The sequence below is a fragment of the Hypomesus nipponensis genome, chromosome 28 (genome assembly GCF_054491055.1).
Source record: "Hypomesus nipponensis isolate SF chromosome 28, ASM5449105v1, whole genome shotgun sequence".
Lineage (NCBI taxonomy): Eukaryota > Metazoa > Chordata > Actinopteri > Osmeriformes > Osmeridae > Hypomesus > Hypomesus nipponensis.
This window is the reverse complement of record NC_140388.1, coordinates 9,059,737-9,076,851: the sequence shown is the minus strand read 5'-3', so window position 1 is coordinate 9,076,851 and position 17,115 is coordinate 9,059,737. Positions and strand designations below refer to the sequence as shown.

General features: G+C 40.2%; 1 protein-coding gene across 1 annotated transcript; it reads right to left on the bottom strand.

The window, feature by feature from the left end:
• Positions 1-3,203: 3,203 nt before the first annotated feature.
• npffr1l2 (neuropeptide FF receptor 1 like 2) lies at positions 3,204-9,026 on the bottom strand. The gene is made up of 3 exons (XM_084694979.1): positions 8,642-9,026; positions 8,066-8,165; positions 3,204-7,795 (listed from the first exon to the last, which is right to left on the bottom strand). Exons 1-3 carry the CDS (start codon positions 8,991-8,993, stop codon positions 6,787-6,789), a joined length of 1,461 nt encoding a protein of 486 aa, XP_084551105.1. The 5' UTR covers positions 8,994-9,026; the 3' UTR covers positions 3,204-6,786.
• Between the last annotated feature and the right edge of the window lie 8,089 nt (positions 9,027-17,115).

Here is a 17,115-nt window from a genome sequence, read left to right as displayed (position 1 = left end):
CTAAAGCCTAACTACCCCTGGAGACTGGTTAACCAAAGCCTAACTACCCCTGGAGAGTGGTAAACTAAAGCCTAACTACCCCTGGAGACTGGTAAACCAAAGCCTAACTACCCCTGGAGACTGGTGAACCAAAGATTTGAAGAAAAAGAGGCCTGCACACTTTTCTCCCTGCGGGGAATGCATCAGAAAACAGTCTAGTTCTATGAAAACCAATTAATCAAGAACCTAACCAATGGCTCTAAGATATCTAGGCTTCCCTTGACACAAATTGTATTAAACAACACGAGTTGTGTGTCTGTAGGGTATGCTCAATATGTTCACCGTGAATTAAGAACAAAAAAATGCACAAACAAAATGTTCATAGTAGACAAAGCTACAACTGTATATTGGGCTAGACGAGAGACATTTATTTAATTTGGTCAAATCTATCTTGTGGTACAGTAGAGTGTAAATAGTATTTTAGTCTGAGATACAGTAAAGACAGGGAGTGCTCTGTCAGAGATGGTTCTTTCACTGAAATCTTTGTGGTTGACCTGACAATGAAGATCTACATGGAGCCCATTGATAGAAACTATGCTTTCTCTTTCAGTTTGAATGCATCTGTGTTGTGTAAGTGGGTGGGAGAAGACAGACATGGCCAGTTTAATGGACCTACCGTGACAACGCTGTCAGTCAAACCATGTTGTAATGGCCTGTGTTTTGCATATCGCCCAGAGAGTAATAATCAAATATGCTTGTCTTTTAAATCAGATATTCCAGCGTACAAATGAGAGGGACAGCCAGTGCTGTGTGTGATTGTGACATGAGAAAATGCTTATCGTTTCATTCATTTTCGATACCACTGATTGCACATTCATTACATTGTTGTTGTAACAAGCTTGTCCGAGCTGTCTGGAAATGGGAATGCTCTCGTTAATTAATTTATGGTTGGGGAAACACAAGTGAGAGCAACAAGCTTTTCTCCTCGTTGTATATTTACGATCACTGTTATGATGCAGAACTGAATGCAGTCGTCTGCAGTAGCGTACTCGGGGCCGAAACAAATTTAAAGGGCACCAGCAACATATGGTGTGTCACAGAGGCGTTGCTAGACATTAAACTCGACTGGGGCTCAGTCCCCTCATTAGAGCTACTCATCACTTTTTTTTTGTTCTTCCAAGCTTGCGGCGTACAAGGAGTGTGCAACACAATGCAACCGAGTCCACCACTGTTATCAGTAGACAAGAAACATTGCACATGGAAATACAGCCAGGCTACTTGCGTCATGAAAGAGGCGCTATCAGACATTTAAGAATACTGGGCTACTGCATCCATCCGATACAACTCTGGTGTGAACAGTGCTGCTCGGATAGACAAACAGTCAGCCTGCAACCCTGTCATTTGCAGAAAGGCAGATTGTTACATGGGCCTCTGGTTAGAGGAAACACACTTCCCCTAGCTGCTCAAACAAACAAGAGCAAAAGAGCAAGAGACATGTTCTTAACTAAGTAACAAAGTGAATTACAATATGAGAGAACGTGATTCCCAATGTAAACATACCGCAGGGCTTACTATGATCTTCCTATGATCATGGTTTCACATGGCTTTTGTTTTCATGGAAGTAGTGTGTGGACATAATTTATACAATTATCATGACATGATCCCTGTGAGACACACAGCACTGTCATTCTAAAGGTGCTTCTTGATAAAGATCGGGAAGCATCAGATAAGTCAAATGTCAGAGTAACTGTCACTTTCATCTGATGGTTTTTTGTTTCCAAGACGCAATTAAACATGTTTCCCGTCTCCCCCCGCCCCATGCTCCACCAATCATGGACAATATCTCATTGGTCAGGCAATCCTTTGCTTTCAGTGCTACAATTTTTTACAAGAAATTTGATATCTACTGACACATTAATCTAATTTATGTATTTAATATTCAGAATGTTTAATACTTGAATTGAAACTCATACATTTTACTGTAGTTCAATGGTTTGGCATCTTAAAGCAGGCTACTTTTGTTACACTATTGTTTAATGCATATTGTCAAGCCAGTGCCATCACTCAATACACATGTATCATTACGAATATTTATAACATCATCATATTTCTATTCAATAGACAGGAAGAAATTGGATAGGAAAGCTTACGCTATCCCTGTGCGGGTATATATACATAGTTCTCAACAGACGTGTGAAATCAGTGTGAAAACACACAGATGCTGTTGCTTTTAATCAGTCCAGTTTACGCTCAGTCCCCACTCACAGAAGGAAAGTCATTCAGATCTGGCATGCTAACTAATTGCCAGGTACTTCATCTTATTAACAGCACTTTTTACAAAGTCAAATGTCACAGCACTTAGCTATGGAGGATGGTGGTGCAGATGATTACATGTGCCACTGGCAGAGTTCCCAAATGCCAAGTGTTGATGTTGGATCACATCATACCACAAGGCATCGTCCTGAAAGGTTCATAATTTCTTCCTTAAGGCATGCACAGTTAAACAATGAACTCTGAAATTAATTGCCGGAGCCTCATAAAGTCTATATACTAATACCATGGTATTAGTATACCATTTTAAATGGTAAATTATAATGTACTGTGTACATTATACATGGTACATTTACTACAATAAATGATACCTGTGAACTGTGCAGAGAGAATAAGATGGGTTTTTCCCTGCTCTAAGAGTCTCTCCAGGTGAATGATTGAATGACAGGGTAGGGGGGACAACCTTTTATCATTAGCCAATCAGCCAAGTTTGTTTTCTGCAATCAATGTAATTGGAGCGTTTATTCACGTGGTGCTGTAAAGGGACCCTCAGTCTATCAGCTCTATTGTTTTTGCTGGCGCTTCGGTGTAAATCGCTGGCAACAAGACTCTTAGTCATTGTACTGGGAGATGAACAAGGAATCATTAGAGCCGGCTAACTATGCTCTGGAAATTACGGAATAATTGTTTTCCAAGATTACAAATGTCCTATGACAACTACTAATACTATGACTACATACAGAGTCTATCTCAAATTTGTGCTTTGGTGTCATGAATTTAAATCCAATTTATCTGTAAAACATCCTCCCCACCCACCCAAGGCAACCACAGTGCATACAGAACAGAATACTGTCTACGTGTTTGTCAGTTGTAACACAACAACAGACTGCTGAGAAAAACGCCATACTGTGGGAAGTATTTTTCTGTATTTATTGAGCAGAACACTCTGGTTTTTGTCAACATACACAACATATATTGAATGAATAGCTATTACACAAGCACATGCAGAGGGAAAAAAACTATACATTGATGACATTTTACGATAAACACTGATACTTCCTGCCTGAAACACAAAATAAGCAACATTAAAGTGTACCAGACTAACCAGGCAGTGAGCTTGTTAGCGATGCACAGTTTTAAGACAGAGCCAAACAAGAAGATGCTCAAAGTCAATAATTTGACGTTAAAACTCAAAGTACATTTGAATGAAACATTAATAAAGACTTTTCCTTATGCTAAATTAATATGTAAATATATATTATATATATATATATTAAGAATCCACAAACATAAATCTACAAAGACCACTCTCACCATTTAAAGATAAACAATTAAAAATAATAAATAACAACAAAAGACGTCTGGGACTGTTGAAAAGCACAATCTATTATATAATTGTATATAATGCATTATATGAGCCTACAATATAGATTTACCAAATGGACATTAAAACACACAATTACACAGTCAACTTATTGGCCAATGGAATGGTGAGATTTCAAACTGAAGCAAACTCCTTACCTTCAATAACCATCCACTAACCAATTTCTTGATTTAAGTTAAATTTTCAATCATACAAAGAAGAACTCATATCAAACGACAATGCATAGACAAACTTCAGTGCTTCTCATTGGTACACTTTTAGGCATTCACATTTGCACAGCAGAGACATAAAAACAAGCAGGCTGAAAAGGCATCGTCACATTAGTGCACGGGGAACTCAAAAAAGATTAAATAATCAAAATATTATTTGTATATACTGTACTGTATATATACAAATATATATACAAAATATTACATATTATATAAGTCATTCATCAATCGATAATAATCAACATAACAACATAACATAATAATCAACAGCCCACATCTCAAGCATGTGGCCTTTTAAAAGAAGTGCCTTTTAAGAAACGTCTTACAATTTCAAAACCAGGAAAGCACCACAAAGTCACAATATGTTTGTTGCCAAAGAATAATTTAAAGGACAGACATGCCCGACCCAATCACACAATTGTTGTTAGTCGACGTACAACGTGTTTTTTTTTTTTTTTTTTTTTGCAGTTCTGGGCCTGAAAGCTGTGTGAAAGGGTCCATACAGATCCTTAGTGTCTCAGCAGCTAACATGGCACTTCTGTCAAGTAACTGGCGATTGTCATCAAACCCAAAGCTGAGGCATCTTCCATAAATTGTATTTTTAATACAATTTCCCAAAGAACTTTATCAACAAACTTACTGACATTCTGGCAGGATTTTCCTTGATTTTTCTAATAATCACAAATTTAGACGACTTTAGGACTAGCCGTTTCATTTTAGTTCTAGATGTATAAATATAACAAATAAAAACATGGCATAGTTGTGGCATTTATTTTTGTTAAAATATGTTAATTGTGCACAAACACTTGCGTCATGTTAAATGTAAAACATTTTAAAAATAGTCTTATTCTCCAGAGGTTAACCTTGCATGTTCTGCTGTAAATTCCCAACCAGAATGTACAAGGCTACATGTACAGTAAGAGTAACAGGTATTTTCTTGATAAAAAAAACCCACAGTGAACACTTGTCTTTCATTCCTTCTTGTAGATACACTGCAATACCTTAACTCTTTAAGTTACCGTACTGGTAAAATACTTGGTACTTTCAGATATGATGTGTGACTGAGTAGGTAGAGTCAAGTACAGGATTATTCCCTCACACTGGTGTATTCGAGACACTTATCCAGCAACTCAAAACACTGAAGTCTCATCATCTCTAAAGTGATTATTCATTCACGGTACTCAAGAACCATGAAGGTTTCTTACAAAGAACCACCTGACTTAAAAGAAAGCACACTACCCAATGTGGAGAATATAATATGGAATATTGAAATGAAAAACTTGAATGAATGACAAGCACTACTTAGTTTGTTGTTGATGACCTGAGTACATCTTTCTTTTGTTGTTTAGAATTTGAATTACCTGAGTTGTAAAATATGATAGGCTATTCTGTAAGCGAGGTCATGGCATCAATGTAACTGTTGGTCATTTTCCATTGGAATTTCTGAGGGGCATGTCACCCATGGGTGACCAGATATTTAACATCCACCCTGAGGGCTCATTGTTGTTGTCAAAAGTTGTACTTATGTTCACATAGAACAGGATCTACTGAACTTTTGTTTGTGTTTAAGTTTCTGCGAAGGTACTTAAATCGTTTCCCATGTAAACACCCTCTCAGGTAAATTTCCCTGGGGCGCAAACTCAGTATCATTCCTTTGTTTGTTATCAGCCTCTTTTCCGGGGGTCGGGTCGCGGGGGCAGCAACCTAAGCAGGGAGGCCCAGAATTCCCTTTCCCCGGCCACTTCCACCAGCTCTTCCTGGGGGACCCCGAGAAGTTCCCAGGCCAGCCGAGAGACATAGTCTCTCCAGTATCATTATTTCTGGAAATGATCTGATGTATGTACAGTATACATCTGATTGTGTACCTGTCCGGGTGGTGTGGATAAGAGACTGTATTTTATAACCTGACACTATGTATAACCCCCAGTGGGGGTTACCATCTAGGCTGGCATCTTGGAGTCAGAGGGAGTGGACAGGATCAACAGACTTGTACATGTCTACCAGAAATACCATACTGAGGTTCTACTGTCCAATTCAAAACAGTACACAAGAGGATGCATACACAGCTCATCCTAAATTCTTTCAAATATTATTATATATTTATATAATATTTTATATTATTATATTTCAAATAAGTACAAATATAAACTAAAGCCACTATCTACAGCACAACACAATTTAGGTTCATTCTTGCTTACTTATTTTCACGTGGCTTGCAATCAGTAATTATGAATAAACACAATCAAGTTGTCCCCACCCCCCCCTTATCCAGTTCCAATTAAAACTGTGAAGTTTCTATTTGGGGATTTTCAGTTGGTTTGTCAGGCCATAAAAACACACTTGTATGCAATTCCTGTTTTTATAGTAAAATAACATTTTAATCAATAACAATCCAGCCTTGTGGGATTAAAGTCTTCAACTACTAAAGTCAAATTTGCCATTGAGCATCCTGCCTGCCGTGTTGATTATTCCCTTCCTGGCAGAGCTGAGATGAATCAAACAGCTCACGGACAGTGTGTGTTTGGGGGCGGTGGGGCGGTTGCACCCTGGCTGTTAGTCCAGCTGGAGCTGCAGCTGCCTGGTCCTTATCACATGCAGGGGTTCCTTCAGATGCACGCATGCACTCACGACCCCCAAGCATGCACAAACACACATACAAAAACCCAGAAACCCTCTGAAATACTCATTTAGACATTGTACCTTTGGATTTCTCAGTGCCTTCAAGTTTATTCCTCATGCATCCGTGCAGGAAGCAAGCAGATGTACTCTGGTTTAAGTACATCGAAAAGGGAAAATGAGAGGATCTGCGATATTAAATTGAAACACATGAACACGTTTGTAACTTTAGCAGACCGAGATATAACAAACGTGACGCTCTGACAACTGCCTTTCAAAGCCCTTCCGGCATACTGCGGCTAGTGTGAAACGACTGTCCATTCCTCTCTAACGTTCCCAGGCCTGGCAGACTGCTACTCCAGACGGGCTGATCTTCTCCGCCTCCTCCGGGCCAAAGCCTCTCTTGTGACCCCCGCTGCCCACGCCGGAGCTGCCCTCTGACCCGCTGGCGTCCATGTGGACGATACAACCCACCCGTGAGTTCCTCTTCAGCTCCAGTTCCAGACGCACCGTATCCGTTGGATTGCCGTCCGTGTAAACTTTATTCCTGGCACCAAACACCAAGGGGTTGGCGTTGGTGGTACCATCTCTAAGGGCACCCCCCCCAATGCCCCCGGCCCCCGTCTGGCCCTCCCCGGCTCTCCTGCACCCCAGCTCCCAGTCCCCCGGGCAGCAGCAAGGGTTGGGCTGGCAGACGGCCTGGAAGCCCCTCTTGAAGTTCTCGTTGTAGTAGCCGTATATGATGGGGTTGACGCTGGAGTTGGAGAAGGCCAGCCAATGGGCAAAGGGGAACATGTAGCCCGTCAGCAGCTCCAACTGGTCCCCGTCCAGACCAGAGTAGTCGGTCATGAGCATGAGGGTCCACAGAGGCAACCAGGACACCATGAAGAGCACGGCCACCACGATTAGCATCTTGATCACCTTGATTTTCTTCTGGGAGATCAGGGGCCGGCTCTCATGTCTGCCAGAGGGCCCCTGGACAGCTGTGTCCTGGGGCTCCCTGTTGGACACCACCGAGGTGTAGAGCTTCACCCCGATCCGCCCGTACATCAGGGTGATGAGGGTAAGAGGCACCAGGTAGATGTGAGCGAAAAGCACGGTGGTGTAAATTTTCCGCATCTTGGGGTTGGCAAAGTTTTCGTAGCAGGTGAACAGAGGGTAGGTGACGTTGGATTCTCGGTTGGAAACCATGTAGTGATAAGGTACTTCCTCCACTGTCAGCGCGGCCGCTGAAGGACACATGATCACCACAGCCAGGACCCAAATCATCACTATGGTCCCCTTGGCCACGAAAAGGCTGAGTTTAGGCTGGAAAGGGTACACTATACAACGGAACCTGTGGAAGTACCGGATAGATGTTCAGCCCTGATGAATACAAGTATTTACTTCATATTTCAAAGTATTTCAGTAAACATTCCTCCAAGTGTTTAGAAACTATTCTTTTCACATCCTCGTGTTTTTTTGTGTCTCAACTTGAATTGCATGTAGCAGTGGTTGCACCTCAGGTTACAATTGTGCTCCAGTCCTCAAGCAAATAGCTCTCTTCCATGCAGTCATCTCTTAATGGCTGCATGAAAGAGAGCTATCAGCTTCTTAGATGACTTACCTGTCGACGGCTATGGCCACCAAGGTGAAGACTGAGGCCGCCACAGACATCCCCTGCACTAGGCCGCTCATTTTGCACACTGTGTTGGTAAATGGCCAGCCTTTCAACAGAATCAATGTCAATCATCAAGTACACAAGAAAATGTTTTATTTTTCTCCAACGTAATTTATGTTTGACTGCTGTGCTTGAAATTGTAGGTGTATAGCACAGCGGTGTTGAAACATTTGAATCAGTGTTAGTGTGTATGTGCATGTGTGTGTGTATGTGCATGTGTGTGTGTGTGTTGGTGATGTGAATGAAAAGCTAATGGTTGTACAGTTTAAGTTCTCTTGAATGTAAGAACTACATGCCAGAGAATGTCACTATTAATTTATCATATTGGTGAAAACAAACAGTCTTGGATGGTGGAAACTATAGAATTGTAAACAGATACAATAAGAAACGTTAAGAACCAGAACAGTTCAAACAGTATTTTGGTGGTCAGAGTCAAGAAACACTCTGTATTTACCACACACAGCGCTAACACGTTCCAAATGCCAAAGCACTTTTACATTTAGGAGATGAGAGCTGAGCTACCTGTGATGAGGTTGTCCACCAGTGTGGTGGGGATACAGAAGATTCCCACCAGAAGATCGCTGATGGCCAAGTTGAGGATAAACAGGTTGGTGACGGTCCGCATGCGCCGGTTCCCCAGCACGATTATACACACCAGCACGTTCCCCACCATGCACAGCAGGAAGATGAACAGGTAGGCCAGGATGAAACTGGCAGCAACCGTAAGGGAGTGCTGGTAGTAAGGGAAGTAGGTGAGGTTGGCCGTGATGTTGGAGCTGTGGACGAGGTGTCTGGAGTTGTTGGACCAGGGTGGGCTGTCTGCTGAGGCCTCCACCTCCATACCTCCTTCTTCTATGCTGTCCCCCACCTCCATTCCTCCCGTTAAGTACAGCCCTCTCAGACAGCAGTCCCTGACGACACACACACACACACACACACACAACCAGTTGAGTGCCCCTGATGAGCCAATCAGATTCCACATTGTGAGTTTTAGCATTTTCTGTCGGACTATGAAGCATGAATTTATTTGTTTGCATATTAAATGAGATGTTGTAGTTTAATAGCCATCTTGAAATAACATACAAGCCCTGGTCGCCTTTTTATAAGACAAAACCTATTTAAATCAATTCCAAACACGACCATAAGATCATAAGATACCATTGTTGTAGTAGGCGAGACCGGTGTTGGACTTGAGACCATATTTTGAAGGTCTCGTCCTTGTCTCCGTCTACAAAGAGTACTCTGGATTATTTTTCAAGACCGGTCACGACCACAACTGCGGGTATATCACTAAATTTCCTGTGCATTGTAATTGATTTGTTAATATCATTACTGTTATTGGATGTAAACAGCACGCTTCAGGTGCAACCAATAACTTCACTAATTTATATTTTGTAATTACCCATCACCCCTCCTTGCACCCTAAGTGAATGAGGAAGACAGGTGAAACAATGAAGATGTCGGACAAATTTAATTAGATTTGGTTACCTAAAGCACAGCGTTTACTATAGCGACCAAAAGAAAACACACGGCAGTGTATACATTCTGACAAGAGACGTTCACTGAGGCGGCTGGGACTAGGCCTGCATCAAACTTTTACCAGCATTTAGAAAGAAAACATTAAAAGGTAAGCTTCAAAAAAATCTTCCCCCTTTACACAGAGGTTTATCGAGTATTAGCTACCTATTTATTACACTGTATGTTTCAGTTGCTTACCAGATTGTTTTTGTTATAACGAGCCAGGTCTCTAGAACGAACAAAAAGTAATATCCTAAAAAAATGTAATAGCCTGCTTTGCCTGGCCATAAGCATACATTGATGCTAATTTTGATTTCAAATACACAGTTACAGATCAAATCTAACTTTTTACCTAGTCAAACCGCTTGTGTGTTTTGAGTGGTCTGGTCTTGAATTGGTATTGCCCTGTCTTGGTCTTGACTCGGTCTCGACCCCTAAAAGTTTTGGTCTCGTCTCTGTCTCGAATCTCGATACACTCTGGTCTTGGTCATCATGACTTGGTCTCGGATTAGGTGGTCTTGACTACACTGCAAGATACACCACAATATCAAAGATATACGGGGAACTATAGTTCCAGACATATGCAAATGATATCTTGAAATTTAATTTAATCACTCAGATTAATTCAATCAATCAGCACCATCCTGGTCCTCAGGGTCCCCCTGCCCTGCATGTTCTAGACGTCTCCCTGCTCCCAAGACACCTGATTCTAATATATGGGCTGTTTTCAGGTTTCATAAGGAGCCATTCATTTGAATCAGGTGTGTTGGAGCAGGGAAACATCAAAAACAGGCAGGACAGGGGGCCTGAGGGACCAGGGTTGAGAACCATTGAACTAGAGTGCTAGACGATGATAGACAGCTTTACTGGGGTTAATCACATAGGATCACATATCTTCACTTGGTTGTTTTATGTGAATCAAATATCTCATGGATTCTTTTGCTTTTGAACTGTTGTTCTCCAAAAAATAAAAGCCAACTTGTCAGATACAAGTGAGAGAATAATTCCTTTTATTCCATAATTCCTTTTTAAAGATTTTAAAGACTTCATGGATCATAAAGTAGCACATAACATGATAGGGAAGTAGAACACTTAGAAATATGGTATAAACACAATCTTCAAAAACTCAGATGAAATGCATTGGAAGTAAGATTCATCCAAATAATGTATTGTACAGCCATGGCTTTGGCAATTGTAGAGCAGAAAGGTTCAAGCAAGGTCTGGTCTGGTGAAAGTTGCTCTCTACCTTCTACCCGGGTTCCTTATCAGTATTAAAGACGTCTGGCCAAGGAAATGACAAGCTTAATATCCAGCAGCAGTTACGGCAGCTTACCTCCAGACACTCGTTTGCAAACAAACTCAGAAAGGGCTATGCAGATAAGATCTCAGTTAGCGCAGTGCTTTGGTAGTGCTTCACTGAAGCGCTACAGGAACTTCTAAAATACATGTGAATTATTTTCACTGAGTGCTAATTATACATGATACAGTATTTTGAAGTTATGAGTATAATGCTAATTTGTCACACACGCAATAGTAATGTATTATATAGATAAGCTCCCCTCTACTGTTATCCTCTTCTTACGTGGTTATTTTTTATTGTTTAACTTCCCTATAAAATGTTTCACGGACATGTTCCATTTCCTTTGATTAATGCAGGCCTGAAAAAACGATGTTGTGATTGAGCACTTTGCTAAATGGAGGTGCTGGAAGAGTCCCAAAAGTGTGAATCCAGCCCACCAGCTATAAGAAGCAGATAGCTTGAAGGACTTGGACTCGGATTGTAATTGCAACAGTTTTCTCCATATCTGATATGAATACATAATGTGTATTTTAAAGATAATGCAGTCTATCTCCCCATGTAGTCCACGCTACATGATTGCTTTGATTTATATTACAACTTCAGAATTGGATCTACCACAAACGAAACAAAAACTGTTAATATAAAAAGTGATTGGGCATGTATACACAACAAAGACCTTAAGACTAAGCTTTATTGGCTTTCATAGTTGCTGTGTGTCTGGTTGCTTGTTTTGGCGACAGAGGCCAAGACACAGCGAAGCCGGCAGCACCAAACTATCACCAAATGTAATTTGCCATGATTACACTTGGCACTGCGGTGGAAGAATCAGAATAAAGTTTAATCGCCAAGTAAGTCTACACAAACAAGGAATTTACTTTGGAGGAACACCTCTCTGTGTTTCTACACCCACTAACACTTTCCAGTATAGACGTTGAGACAATCCTGTCCAAGCCTACAGTTCAGGAGACTTGAGGCAGGTGCACTCACATGCATTTATTTTGCGAAAGAAATCAGGTACAACCCAAAAAAACACATCTTCCCAGACGCCTCGATCGGGATGATGCGCTCATGCGTGCACGTGAGGCACTAAAGCTAGTACTAAGGGAGTCAGATGGCTGAGCGGTTAGGGAACCGGGCTAGTAATCTGAAGGTTGCCGGATCGATTCCCGGCTGTGCCAAATGATGTGTCCTTGGGCAAGGCACCTACTTGTGGGACCCACTGTGGAGGTCTCACAAGATGTGCACAGTATTGAATTCCTAGGTGTGTCACTGCTAGAGAGAAGTACATGAATGTGTTTTGATCTGACGCGTGGACGTGAATTGAGGCACAATAGATTGACAATGTTTGTAAATTCCATCGTTTTCATTGGTTTTTCAATGTTTTCGCTTTTTGCACATAATCTGTCCCTCATAAACACTGTTGTGATGGATTGTTGGATGGAAACTATGTTGATGAAAAATCAGCAGCATAGTAGATTGAAGTGCATGCGGTTCATTTGCATTTAAAAACATTGAATATTTAAATGTAATAGGGGAAGAAGGGGAAGAATTGTTTGTTTTCTTTGCATGACAGATTATGATTCATCCAATTGGAAAAAGGGGAATCCTACCATCTGAGAACAAATCTCTCTCATGATCACTCATCTGTCAGCCAGACTGGGTGTACTATGTGTGTCGTGACTAGAACCCTCTTGGGAACTTTTGGGTACCACTTGGGTGGAATCGTGAAGCTCCAAAATCTAAACATGCACAGTTGTGTTCCAGAGCAGTCCTTCACAGCTTGCTGTCTCATGTGAAGGTGTGTCCTGGCAGAGTAGCACTCAGTCTCATTTCGTCTCGTACAAACTTTAGGGATGTGAAGGGACTAAAATTCTCAGAATGATAGGCTGGATGCAAAAGTGAGAGAGAAATATGAATTATAAATGTAGTCATATAATGGATATCGGTGGCCTGCTCCTTATGAAAGTGTCGTCGCGCATGTCAAAGTGATGATTAATAAACTCTTGATACTCGCCTGTGAAGGAATCACTGACAACTCCCCTTTAAGGACGCAGTCCAATTGTACAGTAGAGCCACCTGACTTGAAATCGAGTCTCTTTCTTGGCTTTAATTTCTAGAAAATCGATATTGTATTATGTTTTCCCCCTGAAATACAACTGAAAGCGTATTGCACTGTGTGGCATTTTAACAATCTCTGAAAAGCTTTCTGAATAGAAACAATTTCCTGGGCATTTTATGTAGTCCATTTACAGGCCTATAGTATAGTACTGTATGGCTTATCCTTCGCATTCTTTTAAGGGAGAGACTCAATAATGGAGAATCCTTGATTTATAACTACAGTGGAAGCCCCACTAGAGCAAAGATGGCTGAATTAAGATTGCAGTACATCTTTTAAAGCTCTTAATGAAAGCTGGTCTCTATGGTGCAGCCAGTAATGACTGAAAGACACAATGTTCTTCTACATCATCTTGATGCAGGTCTTGTTACCATTGTGCTAACAAATCAATAGCTCAACTGGAGTGACAGATAGGTTGTGTGGGGCGGGGGTACCAAGAACATTTTTATATTGATGTTGAATTTATTCATTCGTCACATAATACTTTCTGTTCTGTTGAAAAATGTAGAGGAAGTTTTTAAAGTAACGACAATGCATCAAACAACAGTCAAATTTTGGCTTTCAGCGTTTATGATCCGGCTAACCCTGTGCCACATAACTATGGCAACTGTGTGCCAATCGCGTTTAGTTACATTTTAAGCAATGATGGTTCTCAAGGTTTTCATTCAACAAGCTGAATGGTCTATACAAACATTCAAGTGGCTCCTTCAAATTCAAAAATTTCAGGAGGTACAAAACATGTCTCCAACACGCCAGCCCAACTTAAAAAAATAAATAAATATATAATTCTCATTAAAGGTTTTGAAACATTTCATAAGCCTACCAATAATTCATTTATCAAGTTGTAACTTGTAAGCATATTGATTTTTTTTTATACAATATTGTGTTTAGTTTGTCAGGTGCTATACTGTCTAGTGAAACATTACTGTGAAAGTAGGTGTTTAATTGAGGTTGTCATGAAAACAAAGTGAACACACCAGATGGGTGTGACAGAGTTTATTATCACCTATCTTAAGTGTGGCATGAATCACTTGCCATCAGTCAGTGTAATATATTTAATTATCAATCCACAATAACCATAATACAGTATGTTGATAATCACAAGCTAAATGTGATGTTTTGTAAAAATCATATTAAGATGTGAGAGATGTGTAACCCAACATTTATCTGCTAAATGTGTGGTCTTGCTTGAGGTCAAATTTTAATTCATAAAGCTCCCCTGACATTAATTAGAATGCAAGTCTGAGACCATGTAATCCTTAGGGACTAACTGCAATACCACATGTTTCCTACCAGTCTAAAAGTGGCTTAGGGACAAAGGCTCCCTGAAGCCAAATCAGTTTACAAGGAATAATTTCTTATTTTTCCAACTTGTCTGCTTCCAGTAATCATTCAGATTCCTCTCAAGTAGCAATAACGGTGAAGGTTGTTTTTGAACAATAATCCCCAAAAAGTAATTGCTTCATGTTTGAGAGATTTTAAATTATATATCACTGTTTTATGCTACCATTATTAATTTAACGTGATACCAAATGGATGAATTGTCCAGAACTGGAACACAGAATCTTATTGACCAGTCTTTAGGAGACTGGATCTGCTGTGCACATTTGACTCTGTAATCCACTGCACCAGTCTGCACTGAAACAGCAGCCTGTCAGTAGGGAACACAACATCAGGCTAGGTGCTGAGGTTAAGAGGATAATGAGAGACGTGATTATCTTAGAAAATTGTTGTGTAATTACTTGTTCAGACGAGGGACATTCCTTGTGCTAAGATCAGAGGGTCTCAAAAGTGTAATAGGGCCATCCTTTACATGGTGCCCCATGACCTGCAGAAATTGACCCTTTGTGACTAAATATATTTTGGGGGGAAAAAAGCCTTGAACTGTGCTTTATTTCAATCATCATCCCAAGTATCTTTCTCATCCCTGTTAATCGCTGTACTATATATGTGCAATTTACTCATCTCCATTTCTCTTCAATTTGTGCTGTAATTGAGATGTTGTTATTGCACTGTAGTATTATTTTTAGTTCACTATGCTATGTAGCTGACATATGGTTACTTTGCGATTTGGCTAAATGCTTGACTTTGGTCACAAAAATATGTTGGAACCATGAACTTTGATTCTTATCTTCTGATATGAACTATTTGTACACTTTGGATGAAAATGTTAAATAAAATGTAAATGTCATATCAAAGGACAACATAAAGTAGCCTGTCAGACAGCAGTTCAGATATTCTCACCAAGCTGTCCTCCTCCTTGGGGATTTTCTGAGAAATCTGATTACTTTAATATTCTGTTGCTTGAAAGTGGTTGATATTGAAGATCGAAGATGAAGTGGAAATAACATGAAAAGAACGCTTATGATTGACGTCATTTCTTCCAGAGGCCCTTCTAACCCTAACCCTGAGAAATACAAAAGTTCCAAAAGCCAACATAAGAGCTCTGAGGTATTTTAGGAAAACCAATCTCTCAATGCAGACAATCTGACGCTACCAGCAATCATTAGAAAGAGACCTCATGTTGAAGACACACAGGAGTCGTCTCGTGGAATCGGCTTGATCAAGCTGGAAATGTTCTTTTCTAATGCCAGTAACACCTTTTTAAAACCAGTTAAGACAATGATCAATCTCATGATGATGTGAACTGACAGTACCTATAAAGAGTCTACACATCCTTTTAAAATATAGTTTTTGCAACTATACAGCCAAAAATGCCTTGCATCTCATTTTGTAAACATTGTAGCCTAACCTATAACCTATAAAAACTTGAATATAGTGTGCACCCAGCTACATTAGGCTAATACTTAATGTTACACATCTGTCTCAATATTGGAAGAGTTGCTGCCAACTTTGCAAAACTAATTGTGACAATAATTAACCTTTCTCCTTTATTAATCTATTCAAAAGCTGTTGCAGAGGAAATGTCAATGGACAGGAATCTTGAAGGTTACCACATTGCTTTTTAGTTCACTTTTGGTTTGACTGTGTGCTTTGTCACCGCGACAGCGGTTCACCTTCAATCACGACAATCTCAGCTTTATGCATGAAGGCGGAAGGTTTTCCTTCCATTCATTTTTTTTTGTCTCTCCGTTTTCTGCACAATCCATTTAGCTTTTCACCCTGGTAGCATCCATAGATTTAGATCAGCAGGGGCTTTCTTGTAGCCAGTAGCTGCTGTTGCGTCAAACGCCACAGCAGCTCTGATGGTTTACAAAGAGGGTGCTGTGCTGTGTTTTTGCACCAAGTGGAACGCATGGCACTTAGGCTGCAACATAACATGTTGCTCAAATGCAACAAATGACCTTGCCTACAAACGCCCATCACCCTTTGAAGCCTGTTGAACTTTGAAGCTGTTTAAAGCCTTCAAGAAGCTGCAGCTTGTGGGGTACTGGCTATTATGTAAAGGGGGTGTAGCGTGTACAGTATAAAGAGTATACAGGAATTACATTATTATATTATATACAGTGTGTAATTCCACAGCAACATACCATAAAGGATACATGATTGGAACCCAACTGGTAAAAAAGCTTTTTTGTAATACAATCACTGAGACATAAGTTTCCAATTTAATAAGGTTAAAATTAGATTTAAACTGAATTGTATTAACTATCTAATATACTGTCACAATGCGTTGGCGTCACTTCTGGTGAACAGACGTGGCACTGGCAAGAACACTAGTATCACATATCCTTTTGTATTTTATCACCTAACCCAACTCCTGACATTGTTGTGTATGGACTTGTTCTTGTCGTCATGGCTACCTGGTGATCTACGCGGTGGGGGGGGGGGGGGGGGGGGTGAATCTCACTCCATTGGGTGATATCAAGTCAGTGGATTTAATCAACAGTGTGAGTGGAGATGTTTCTGAGAGTTTAATAAATCTTTACTTGTCATTGTATAGTAGAAAGTAGAAATACCTATTCAAGTAAAAAAAAATATATATATATATATATTTAAAAAAAGTGATGGTGCTCAAAAGCATATTTATCCAGATTGCTGAAGTTTATTATGGTTTGATTACTCAATCTCTTATGATGAGAACTTATATCCATAAAGCCC

Bases quoted from the DNA above. Each gene is read 5' to 3' on its own strand.
- npffr1l2 (XM_084694979.1), bottom strand. From the start codon at position 8,993: ATGGAGGTGGGGGACAGCATAGAAGAAGGAGGTATGGAGGTGGAGGCC. The intron at 8,166-8,641 runs GTAGCTCAGCTC...TTCTGTTGAAAG, and splicing joins GGTGGACAACCTCATCACAG to GCTGGCCATTTACCAACACA. The intron at 7,796-8,065 runs GTAAGTCATCTA...GTACTTCCACAG, and splicing joins GTGGCCATAGCCGTCGACAG to GTTCCGTTGTATAGTGTACC.